Source organism: Dendrobates tinctorius, unplaced genomic scaffold, assembly GCF_039654945.1.
Source record: "Dendrobates tinctorius isolate UK_male_01 unplaced genomic scaffold, ASM3965494v1 ptg000305l, whole genome shotgun sequence".
NCBI classification, from domain to species: domain Eukaryota; kingdom Metazoa; phylum Chordata; class Amphibia; order Anura; family Dendrobatidae; genus Dendrobates; species Dendrobates tinctorius.
The window spans coordinates 497,007-510,604 of record NW_027361972.1 but is presented as its reverse complement, the minus strand read 5'-3'; the positions used below and the strand labels follow the sequence as shown (position 1 = coordinate 510,604).

The 13,598-nt window shown below is 42.8% G+C and overlaps 1 protein-coding gene across 1 annotated transcript in view; it reads left to right on the top strand.

Annotated features, from left to right (window-relative positions):
• Positions 1-11,354, top strand: part of LOC141073538 (uncharacterized) — a 66,468-nt gene extending 55,114 nt beyond the window's left edge. Inside the window, exon 8 of the mRNA XM_073560806.1 lies at positions 8,031-11,354. Coding sequence (XP_073416907.1) covers positions 8,031-9,379 — 1,349 coding nt within the window. The 3' untranslated portion in view covers positions 9,380-11,354. The remainder of the gene's footprint in view (positions 1-8,030) is intronic.
• The last annotated feature ends 2,244 nt before the right edge of the window (positions 11,355-13,598 follow it).

The window sequence follows — 13,598 nt, the reverse complement described above, 5'->3', positions numbered from 1 at the left end:
GGCAGAGGCGGCCCTATTCGGGGGCCGTACGTTGGGCGCCAAAACTGTTGAGGTAGGGCTAAATTAACCCTTCACGGTTGATCCAGTGATTTCCAAATTAGTTCACAGGGCGTTGCTAGCAACTGGGAATGACCACATGGAGACGGGGGTCTCTGTACGGGAGGATCGAGGCAGATCACTAAGCCCCTTTATTTTAGTCACTTCTTTTATAATCTTTTGCTTAATTATGCAAAGTACTCAGCTACCAATAACATCGTCGTAATACATTCACTTTATAAGCCAATAGTAATGCAAGAAAATCGGAATATGTCCCTCTCCCTACTATGAGAGACAATTACCTTTCACATCTGGTTCAGAACCCAACAAGAGGGGGGGCACTGCTAGACCTAATATTAACCAACAGGCCAGACCGCATATCAAATGTAAGGGTTGAGGGTCACTTGGGTAATAGTGATCACAAATTAATAAGTTTTCATGTATCCTTTAATAAGATGTGTAGTAGAGGGGATACAAGAACACGAAACTTCAGGAAGGCAAATTTCCAACGGATGAGAGATGATCTTGGTGCAATTAACTGGGACGATATCCTGAGACATAAAAATACACAAAGAAAATGGGAGACGTTTATTAACATCCTGAATAGGACCTGTGCACAATATATACTGTATGGGAATAAACCTGCGAGAAATAGAAGGAAACCACTATGGTTAAATAGAGCTGTAAGGGGCGCAATAAGAGATAAAAATAAAGCATTTAGAGAATTAAAGCAAGTAGGTAGTGATGAGGCATTAAATAAATACAGAAAATTAAATAAATTCTGTAAAAAGCAAATCAAGACAGCAAAGATTGAGACAGAGAGACTCATTGCCAGAGAAAGTAAAAATAATCCCAAAATATTCTTTAACTACATAAATAGTAAGAAGCTAAAAAATGATAGTGTTGGCCCCCTAAAAAATAGTCTGGGTGAAATGGTGGATGAGGATGAGGAAAAAGCCAATATGCTAAATGACTTTTTTTCAACAGTGTTTACACAAGAAAATCCCATGACAGATAACATGATCAGGGATAAAAATTGTCCGTTAAATGTCACCTGCTTAACCCAGCAGGAAGTACGGCGGCGTCTAAAAATCACTAAAATTGACAAATCCCCGGGCCCGGATGGGATACACCCCCGAGTACTGCAGGAATTAAGTACAGTCATAGATAGACCATTATTTTTAATCTTTAAAGATTCCATAATAACAGGGTCTGTACCACAGGACTGGCGTATAACAAATGTGGTGCCAATATTCAAAAAGGGGACAAAAACTGAACTTGGAAATTATAGGCCAGTAAGTTTAACCTCAACTGTGGGTGAAATCCTGGAGGGTTTTCTAAGAGATACTATACTGGAGTATCTGGAGAAGAAGAACCTCATGACCCAATATCAACATGGGTTTACAAGGGACCATTCCTGTCAGACTAATCTGATAAGCTTTTATGAAGAGGTAAGTTCCGGACTGGACCAAGGGAATGCTGTGGACGTGGTGTACATGGACTTTTCAAAAGCTTTTGATACGGTGCCACACAAAAGGTTGATACATAAAATGAGAACAATGGGGATAGGGGAAAATATATGTAGGTGGGTTAAGAGCTGGCTCAGGGATAGGAAACAAAGGGTGGTTATTAATGGAGCACACTCGGACTGGGTCACAGTTAGCAGTGGGGCACCACAGGGGTCAGTTTTGGGCCCGCTTCTTTTTAACATATTTATTAATGACCTTGTAGGGGGCATAGAGAGTAGAATTTCAATATTTGCAGATGACACTAAACTCTGCAGGGTAATCAATACAGTGGAGGACAATTTTATATTACAAGAGGATTTATGTAAACTAGAAGCTTGGGCTGATAAATGGCAAATGAGCTTTAATCTGGATAAATGTAAGGTCATGCACTTGGGTAGAACGAACAAGATGTATAATTATGTGCTTAATTGTAAAACACTGGGCAAAACAGTCACTGAAAAAGACCTGGGTGTATGGGTGGACGACAAACTCACATTTAGCGGCCAGTGTCAGGCAGCTGCTGCAAAGGCAAATAAAATAATGGGATGCATTAAAAGAGGCATAGATGCTCATGAGGAGAACATAATTTTACCTCTATATAAGTCACTAGTGCGACCACACTTAGAATACTGTGTACAGTTCTGGTCTCCGGTGTATAAGAAAGACATAGCTGAACTGGAGCGGGTGCAGAGAAGAGCGACCAAGGTTATTAGGGAACTAGGGGGTCTGCAATACCAAGACAGGCTATTACACTTGGGGTTATTTAGTTTAGAGAATCGAAGGCTTAGGGGTGATCTTATTACAATGTATAAATATATGCGGGGACAATACCAAGACCTTTCTAATGATCTTTTCACTCTTAGACCTGTGACGGGGACAAGGGGGCATCCTCTACGTCTGGAGGAAAGAAGGTTTAAGCATACTCACAAACGCGGATTCTTTACTGTAAGAGCAGTGAGACTATGGAACTCTCTGCCATATGATGTTGTAATGAGTGATTCCCTACTAACATGTAAGAAGGGACTGGATGCCTTTCTTGGAAAGTATAATATAACAGGGTATATACACTAGTCTCCTTAATATTGCGTTGATCCAGGGAGCTAGTCTGATTGCTGTATGTGGAGTCGGGAAGGAGTTTTTTTCCCCAATGTGAAGCTTACTGTTGCCACATGGGTTTTTTTTGCCTTCCTCTGGATCAACATGTTAGGGCAAGTTAGGATAGGATATGGGTTGAACTAGATGGACTTAAAGTCTCCCTTCAACCTTAATAACTATGTTACTATGTTACTATGTAGTTACGTGACGCAGAGAATAGAACAATAGCACATTCTTTTAGGGTCTCATCTCATATCTCATATATTGTACAAGCTGTTAAGTTACAAAATTTAACTCGTAAACAACAAAATGGCGTCGCAAGCACAAGAATGGATCCCGGAGAACAAGATGTCCCGTACACCTGAATACTGTACTTCACACTTGGATGAGATGGGGCCCTGCATACCAGGATGAGATGGGGCCATGCATACTAGGACAAGATGGGGGCCCTGTATACCAGGATAGGGATGGGCCCATGCATACGAGAACGAGATGGGGACCCTGCATACAAGGATAGGGATGAGGCCATGCATACCAGGGTAGGGATAAGAGGGCCATGCATACCAGGATAGGGATGAGGGGGCCATGTGTATCAGAATGGGGAGGAGGGGGCCATGCATACCAGGGTAGAGATGAGGGATCCAAGCATACCAGGATAGGGATGACGGATCCATGCATACCAGGATAGGGATGAGTGGGCCATGTGTATCAGAATGGGGATGAGGGGACCATATATACCAGGATAGGGGATATTAAGTACAGAATTGACCACATTTTTTGGTTCAATTTTTTTTCCTAATTTCCTCTAAAACCTAGGTGCGCCTTATGGTCGAAAAAATACAGTAATTTCAAGGAGGATTGTGATAATCTCCAGGACAAACATTCCACCTGTGCCATGATAGATCTCTAAGCTGATGGCTGTAATATACATTTATTCCCGCCTGCAGGAGATGTGTTGGCTCCAGCCCTGGTGTCATGGATTCACTCCACGTCATAAATTACATTGTTTTTGATCCTAAGGAATTCAGATTACTGCACAATCTCTCCTGAAATGGGGGCGCTAATACTTTCTCTACTCTTCTGGTCAGGACTCATAGTGGCTCCAATGGTCCACCATAAATGAGTGCAGCTCCAGTTTAGTGTTCTCCTCTTGTACATACCTTGTTGGGGATGTAACATATTTCTTTATTCTTTGTCTTCTTTTATAACCTGTTCATTCTGTATGATAGTTTGATTGTGGTGGGACCGGCTTTCCTGCCTAATGTGAGTCTGTAACTCCCTTATAGTCTTGAAAAAAAGCTCTCCATCGCCTCTTCCAAATGCCTAATGTTATGAATGAGTCACCGAAGGAGGAAAAAACAAAAATACAAGCTAAGTCCAGAAAACCGGAGAGGTTGGTAGCTATCGGATTGCAGACCCCTGATCCTATCCACAACAATAACAGTAGCCGTGGGGGGTTCCTACGATGCCCTAGACCCCTCGATCACAGCCGGAGAACTAAATAGGCCTAAATAAAGAAAGGGGAAATCTAAACTGCCCCAAAGCAATAGGCAGCCCCCAACATATAATGACGGTGAAGCAAGATGAAAACACTAATACAGATAGAAAGATAGGTTGAGCAAACGATGGGGCCCAAGCTAACTAAAAAGGACAGGATAGAAAAGCTGCTGTCTGCAATCCGTAAAAAACCCTACCAAAAAATGTCCCAACTGTCTGATAGGAAAAACAGGCCCTGAAGTCGCTAGGACTTCAAAAAGACTATATCAGCACTCAGGTAAATTCTGAAGACAGAGCAAAAAGACAAACTGATCAGAGACAAAAATGGAACTCAGCACACCCCCGACCGGGGATGGCTGAAATCTAAAAAACAAGGAAAACAAAACAAAACTAATAAGTTCAATAGCAGAGCAAAAACTTATCTTTGGGAAGCAGGAATCAGACTGGTCTCCAAGAATCCAGCAGAGAAATCACCAGCGACTCAGAAGGGCATTGGTTGCCTTATATCCAGTCAGAAATTCCTGTTACCCAGTCATCATCTACCAGATCAGGTGTTTGGTAATCAGCCTCACTACCTTCCTTCACCAGAAGAGGGAGTTCATCAGACATCGACGGTGAAGGGGAAAATGAACTCACAACAGCCTAAGATCCAAATATAAAGGGAACCTGTCAGCAGGATTGTGCACAGTAACCTACAGACACTGTCAGGTCAGCACCATTATACTGATTACATTGATACCTGGTGATGAAATCCATCTTGTGGTTGATGTTTAATCTGTATTTGTAGTTTTCAGTTAATGAGATTCTCGTGCTCTGGGGCGGGGCTGTGGGTGGGCTGTGGACGGGGCTTTATGTGGTGCTCTGATTACATATTCATCTGTATTGGCTTATGACAGGTCGCTGACCCCTCACTGACCTTCCCCCCATTATTACATAATGCATATAATAGTGTTAATAATATTATTGTTGATAATGCCTATAATATTGTGGCTATTGTGAGGCTTAGAAAAAAAATTACAAATGACACTGGTGACGCCTGTCCAGTAGCATCTATCTCTTACTTATAGATGCTACTGTGTAGGCGCCGCCATCGCCAGTGACATATTTCTGGATGTAATTTTTTATGTAAAATAGGGGGCAGGTCACTGATGGGTCAGTGTCATAAGCAAATACAGATTAATATGTGTGTAGAGCACCACATAAGGCCCCACCCACAGCCCAACCCACAGCCACTCCCACAACCCCACCCCGAAGCACGAAAATCTCATTAACTGAAAACTACAAATACAGATTAAACAATAACCAGCCCACAGCTGCCCGGAAAACCCAGAAATTCCGACGCTTTGCCCGGCTCTTCCTACTTACCCTGTGTTTTGTTTTATCTCTAATAAAATACTTTATTCTGGCTGTGTCTTTATTTACCATATATCTATAGGATTAGTAATGGAAAGGTGTCTTACTCTCCATTACTAAGCCGTGGGCTTGATGTCACCTGGCAATACAACCCCACAAATATGAACCCCACTTGCCATCACTACAGGGCAAGTGGGAAGAGCCGGGCAAAGCACCAGAATAGGCGCATCTAGTAGATGTTCCTTTTCTGGGCAGCTGTTGGCTGCTATTTTTAGGCTGGGGGGTCAATATCCATGGCCCCTTACAAGCTTGAGAATACCAGCCCCCAGTTGTCAGCTTTAGCAAGGCTGGTTGTCAAAAATGGGGGAACTCATGCCATTTTTTTAAATTATTTAATTAATTAAAAAAACTGTTTGGACCCCTCTATTCTTGATAACCAGCCTTGCTGAAGCTGACAGTTGAGGGTTACAGCCCCCAGTTGTGAGTTTTGCCGGACTGGTTATAGAAAATAAGCGGGAACCCACGCTGTTTTTTTCATTCATTTATTTAGTTATACTGCAGGTGGCGGGTGAGGAATACTCCCATCATCCACTCCTGCTGTCACTGTTCTTAGCAGCAGGTGTAGGTTGATGGGAGTAATAGTTCCAAAAGCCCCCACCTGCTGTCATCATTCTGACTTTAATATAACTCTCATCATTCTCCCCGCCGGCAGAGCAGAGGAGAATGATGAGAGCGTCTTCAGCACCCGCCGCCGGGGAACAGCGCTTACTGTAGCGCTTCTTCCCTGCCAGCCGTCCATGTGGTACGGATGCTGACATAGTAGTCACACGTGTGCCACGAGTATTACACACACGGACATCTCCGGTACCGGAAATATCAGGACGTGTGAAACCGGCCTTATACACAGTTCTCTTTAAATGCCTAATATTTCTTCTTGAAACTCATCTGTCAGAAAATATTGGACCTTACGATAGTATAGATTGTGAAGTCTCTGAGACCCATACTCTAATTACCCCAGAGAGGTTTCACCACTAGTTACTCATTTATTACTGATGGAGACTGTGGAGTTTGATCATTTCAGTAGTTCCTAATCAGGCCCCATTATTAATATCTGACGTGTGTCACTTTATGTGGTGGTAAGTTTGGAATTCTTCACAAAGGATAATAGGAAACAAATGGATCTTACAAATTATTTTCCAGCTTCGCACTATACCCTATATACGGTTGTACACTACTGTCTGGGCACATGGCAGTGTTCAGAAGGGAAGGAGCGCCATTTAGCTATTTGAATGCAGATCTTGCTGGAATAGTTTGCAGACACAATGTATTGGGAGCACTGTTCATGGTCACCTGGCAGCTCAAAAGATGTCCTCCATGAACATGCTTGGCGCTATCTTCTCTGCTTCCCATATCCCAAGGATTGCCTTGCTCATCGCCCTATAACACAATTACATGGATCTGGACTTACACAGGGACCCCTAGGCTTGGACCATGGTGTTACCTGCTATTCTGTGGTGTTAGATGGCGAGAAGAATAGTCAGGTAGCTGGGTCAGAATCAGAAGGACAGAATACAGAATCAGAAGACACAAGAGTAGTCAGTAAACGGGCCACGGTCACAGCAGGAAACAAATACACAAGCCGCAAGCTGAGCACAGAGGACTGAACCAGAGGAGAACAGCGCTGTATCTGGCAGATTCCGGCCATGTGCTTTGCGCTTTAGTAGGGTGTGGTACTTTCCAATTGGCTGAAGTAGGGAGCAGATTACTCCAGCTGGACAGCAGGAACAGATCCCAGATGAGGTTGGACACACCATATGCAGAAGCCCTAATATAACTAAATGACAGAAAACCAGAATAGTTGAAATCCCCATAAAGTGATTCCATGTTATTAATTAATTCACTGTGGGTTATAATCCTTAGGAGAAGTGAATATTTTGACTCCACAGCCACTTTCTGGAAATTAACACGCAGTGGATGTTGGAGAGTGAAAATTACACATTTGCCATTTTCTTACCCAGCACATAGTGCCCAGATTGTGCTCCAGGAGACACCGCAAATTAAGTGGATTCTTCTCACTATAACATTGCTAAATACAGGCATCCTAAATGTTGTTTGCGCACACTGCAAGACTCCGAAGTGAGAGCGGATTTTGCTGGATTGGTTTATGGAAACCTTGTTGCTTTTCAGCAGCCTTTGAGCCACTAATAGTGTGGGAACCTCTGTTTTTCCATTGACAGATGATGGACCTGAGTGGGGACTTGTTTTTTGTGACATGAGAATTGGTATTATTTTCACCTACATAACATTGATTGGTTTCTTTTTATTCGTTATTTGGGAGGCAGAATGAACAAACAGTTGAACACCGCACACTACTGGTTCAACCAACAAGGTTTTCTATTACACTGTGAACTGTCATTGTCTTGGTAAATAATTTAAGCTTTTACATAGCTTGCCATTTTTATGGACAGTTTAAGTAGAAATGCTCAAAAATATAAAACTCAAGGATATTTTATTAAAAACTAATTGTTTTTATCTTAGCAGATGACTGTACCAGGAGATCAGAGGGACGGATGACATCTACAATTTTTAAATCTGATGATCTTGAGATCCTACAATATACAACTGAAGTGATTACTCCAGATATACCATCATCCATTCACAGCAAAGATCTGTCATCTGACCCTATGAAACAGGTCCCATCTTCTGATTCATTACCGACTACTAAGGAAAATCAAAGTCACAAAAGAGGCATTAAAAAACAAACTGCTCCTAAAGCAAAGAAGTCATTTTCATGTTCAGAATGTGGAAAATGTTTTACATGGAAATCACATTTTATTACTCACGAGAGAACTCACACAGGGGAGAAGCCTTTTTCCTGTTCAGAATGTGGGAAAAATTTTGCACGTAAATCAAGTTTTGTTATCCACCAGAGAACTCACACAGGGGAGAAGCCTTTTTCCTGTTCAGAATGTGGGAAAAATTTTGCACATAAATCAAGTTTTGTTATCCACCAGAGAACTCACACAGGGGAGAAGCCTTTTTCCTGTTCAGAATGTGGGAAATATTTTACACAGAAATCAAAGTTTGTTAGACACCAGAGAACTCACACAGGGGAGAAGCCTTTTTCCTGTTCAGAGTGCGGGAAATGTTTTAACAATAAATCTGATTGTGTTAAGCACCAGAGAACTCACACAGGGGAGAAGCCTTTTTCTTGTTCAGAATGTGGGAAATATTTTAACACTAAATCAGAATGTGTTAAGCACCAGAGAATCCACACAGGAGAGAAGCCTTTTTCATGTTTAGAATGTGGGAAATGTTTTGGACAGAAATCACATTTTCTTTCCCACAAGAGAACTCACACAGGGGAGAAGCCTTTTTCATGTTCAGAATGTGGGAAATGTTTTAGGAATAAATCAGATTGTGTTATGCACCAGCGAACTCACACAGGGGAGAAGCCTTTTTCATGTTCAGAATGTGGGAAATGTTTTGCACATAAATCATATTTTGTTACCCACCAAAGAACTCACACAGGGGAGAAGCCTTTTTACTGTTCAGAATGTGGGAAATATTTTGCACAGAAATCACATTGTGTTGTCCACCAAAGAACTCACACAGGAGAGAAGCCTTTTTCATGTTCAGAATGTGGGAAATGTTTTGCACATAAATCATATTTTGTTACCCACCAAAGAACTCACACGGGGGAGAAACCCTTTTCTTGTTCAGAATGTGGGAAATATTTTGCACAGAAATCACATTGTGTTGTCCACCAGAGAACTCACACAGGAAAGAAGCCTTTTCCTGTTCAGAATGTGAGAAATGGTTTAACATTAAATCAGATTGTGTTAAGCACCAGAGAATCCACACAGGAGAGAAACCTTTTTCATGTTTAAAATGTGGGAAATATTTTGCACAAAAATCACATTTTGTTACCCAATGGGATAGAGTATACACGGGCACTACCTATCTAAAAAAAAACCTCAGATGCAGCTGGTGAAAAGACAGGACTGTGTCTGCTCCTGTTATAAAACCTAAATAGAACGTGTAACTATGTGATTCACCGCGCTATACTGAGCAGGTGTACAGAAAAAAAAAGGAAAAGAGAGTCTTTGGTTGTAGGTAAATAAAGGAATTAATAGTTCAGTTGTCGGTACTTACTTAAAGTGAAGGCGGTGTAGAGTATTCTATGTAGGTTGAGGTGTCTAAGTAGCGAATAGTTCGCAGATTATCTTGTAGTGATGATTTCTTTTGGTAGCCGATGATGTGGTTATTTCTAAGCGTTTCTATTCCATTTGGAATGGTGGAGTAGTCACTTTCCTGGTGAACCAATATCAGAGTATTGTGCTGGTTTTATGCCTACCAAAAGGTAAGCATATCATGTTATCCAAAACAGAAAACTAGCCACATATTGGCAGATCCCTAACTTCAAACTATATACTTTGGAAGTTTATAAGCCCCTCCAGTGTCAGGAATAGATAGTATGAATTTGAATTTACCAAATGGCTGCAATGAAATAAAGAGTGAAAAATTTAAAGGGGCCTGAATACCGAGATTCTGGCTTGGCTTTTATCCTCAGTCAGGTAACAAGGCTCGTTAAAGGGTCAACATTGACTTTTAGGATTGCTACCTCCAATAGGTGGCACTAGAGTTCTAGTCCTCTTTCTCTCTGAAGAGACAATTTGCATAATGAGCTGACGTTATTAATGGAGACCATTTTGGTGCAGATACGATCTTTTGGTCGTCCTTTATTGCATTTTAATGCAATGTTGCGGCGACCAAAAAAAGTAATTCTGGCGTTTTTAAATTTTTTCTCATTACGCCATTTAGCGATCGGGCTAATTCTTTTTTACAGTGATAGATCAGGCGATTCTGAACGCGGCTATAACAAATATGTTTATTTTTTATTGTTTTATTTTGAAGGGCGAAAGGGGGGGTGATTTGAACTTTTATTTTTTTTTATATTTTTTAAAACTTTTTTTTACTTTTGGCATTGTGAAGACATACAGCATTGTATCTTAATGAACCAGATGACTATTTTTTAGCAAACGAAGAATAATAGAATGTTATCTGTATGTTGGCTTTAAATTTAAGTGTTGATTTCTAGTTGGTCAAGAAAACAGACTTTTGTTTGTGTAAGCCGGTAATATTGACTTTTATTGTGAGCTTATCCTTGATCACTACTGATGTTTGATGATATGCTAATTATGCATTGTGTTATGGAGCCAGTTTGTTGACTTCTAAAGCAGAGAGGGAAAAACTATGTAAATAGTTTAAATTATCAAGTAATGCTATAATAATCTCATCTCCATTCTTACCCTTTATGTAAATACTGAATGAGGGACACTTGTTAAGTCTAAAAATAGGTTACATGCCTCTGTATAAAGAGACAGAGAGAGAAACAGCCAGAGAGATTCTGCCAAGACATCTATACATCCAAAAGACAAGAGACAGGACAGAAGCCAAAACATCATCACAAGGGACACGGATCTATCATTCTATAGGAAACAACCTAGGGGTTTTCAGCCTTGGTTGGAAGAATACAGATCTGCTCCATTGACCATCGCTGAACCATGGATACGTTTGCAGAAGCCAGATTGTGATCTTTGGATCAACTGGCCTTGTACCTTTTATGGACTCAATGGACTGTCATCTTCCTACGCTTGTCGTTACCTCCTCTCTGTGTGTGTGCCACAGGTGGGGTAGTGACCCTGGAAGATCTGAAGTCACAGCTGCTCTTATCCCAGCGGGTCAGTAGAAGGGTGAGACTCTGTAATGTGCCCCATCTTGGGTACTGTGCTGGGACTGTTCTATGTGTTATCTGCCTGTTCTCTGGTACAATAAAGCATTGCCCACACTGTTTTATCCTCACCCTGTGTTGTCTGAGTAGCATTTTGCCCATGTTAAAAGGAGAGCGGGAGTTCGGCAGGATGATCACTGATCCATGTGGTTTTGGCTAGTGGGCGGCGCTCATAGCATTCCGGCAGTGACAAGCATAGAGGTCTGCTGGAGACCTCTGGTTATCATGCCAACCCATCGGTGACCCATGATCATGTGACCAGGTCACTGATGGGAGGGATTTCCGACGTGTTTGCTGGAAGTGCACATTAAATGCGGCTGTCAGAGGCTGTTAAGGACAAACGGCAGCTGTTCAAAACAGCTGACATGTGATGGAAACATGTGGGCTCACCACCGGAGCCCACATCAAAGGGAGGAAGTACATTTACACCCGAGGTCAGAAAGGGGTTAAAGGGGATTGTTCTTACAGAGACAGAAGTGGTAATCAATCATGTATACATACAGATAATTACAGAAATACACAGCTTCTAATGGTAAATAGTATAGAGTTACCACAAGAAAATATAATTTGTGTAAACCATGTGTAGAGATAAAAATTCAGGCAAATGTCAAATGTTGTAGCTCCATCTAGTGGCTATGTGCAAAAGTGCCACCATAGAGTAACATGTATCCTAAGAGAGCGTCACTATCAAGGTGGGGATGAGATAAGTGCACCGTATTTACTGAGTGTAAGATAAATCCATACATAGATATATGTAACCGGATTGTAGATCTGTCACTGGATATCAGTGTATAAGAGGAATAGATCCTGTGCACTTATAGATGAATAGCTTATATAGTGAGGACATGGGGTCGTGTCTGGATGAGGAGTTGAGTGGGTGCAGAGAACGCTAGCTCCGTGCCCCAGCAGCAACTAACGGTCAGGGAACCCCGAAATTCCTCTCACCACGACCTCAGACGGGGTCCAGGCACTGATGGGGCGCATCCCGAGGTGCAGGGGAGCAGCGCCGGGCAGGATACCGGTCTTTGTGTCGGCGCCTGGGAAAATCCAAGATGGCCGCAGCAGCACTCACCATGCGGCCAGCGGCGGTGTGGAGCGCTCTGGGGAGTCTGGTCTCCTGACACCGGGTCAGACATCACAGGAGAGGGGAATGAGTGCAGCGGAGCTGGCACAGGAGAGATCGGGCAGCTCTTCATCCAGGAGCCCGGAGAAGCAGAGCAACAAAATGCAAGTATAAGCACCTGCACCTGACACAGGGCACCCCTCCACCCCCATCACTGAGGACACACTGAAGTCCCTGCTAGGAGATCTAAAGCAGGCAATACACAGTGACATTACCTCAGCCCTCACTGCACTACAGATGTTAGGAGTGGCGGAAGACACTAAATAAAAAAAAAATAAAGTGTCTTCACCACTCGGGGTCCACCGTGCGGTGGATGGAAAAACCGCTGCTGAGAGAGGCAGAGCACTAAATGTGCACAGGGTTCTAAATCACCCAAGTGCAAATAAGCAGTCTCTGTTTAGGGACACAGAGCTGCACAGGAAAATAATAGAAAAATAGTAACGCTGAGCCTGTTAACAGCACAGGGTCTCAGCGGCACACGTACGGTAGCCGGTGACCGGAATAGTTATATAACGTCACTACAACCGAACGGACTTACCGTAAAAGAACGTGTGCATGGCGTCACAACTACGAACGCCTGGAAAGGCTGCAAGCGCAATGTCGCAAGCGCGATGCAGGACGCTGGCTGCTGCAACAGATGGAGCTTGAGCATGCTGGCGCTAGCGCTGCTACTGGCTGAATCCCACTCACACAGACGTATTATCAGAGGGAAGGGGTTTCTTAATAAGTCAGTCACCAGTCCAAGCATCCATCACCATACACACAGCAGCAAATATGGAAAATACTAGAGCATGGCGGAACAGCCATGCGCACTTTTTATTGTGAACGGGACCTTCCGGAAATCTCCAGAGCCTTGAGCTGAACCAAAGAATTCAGGAGCAGGACCTGAGCACCTGACTCCTGAACTCCAATGGGAGCTCGTCCCGTGGGCATGCTCAGAAGCTGGAAAAAAGGACTTAGCCTCTGGAGATAAGTGTGAGAATCTGGTTTCCTGCATAGGCATCATAGAAGCCAGATTCCTAACAACAGAAAGACATTGGGCACATAGGGGACAGAACAGCCATACTGAGGAGAAGCTGGAGGAGTCACCACAGCTCACAACCACTTATTGGACTCTCATTATGAGGCAGATGAGGAGACCACCACCCTAAAACTTTAAGGCTTTAGGCTGTGTGCACACGCTGCGGAAAAG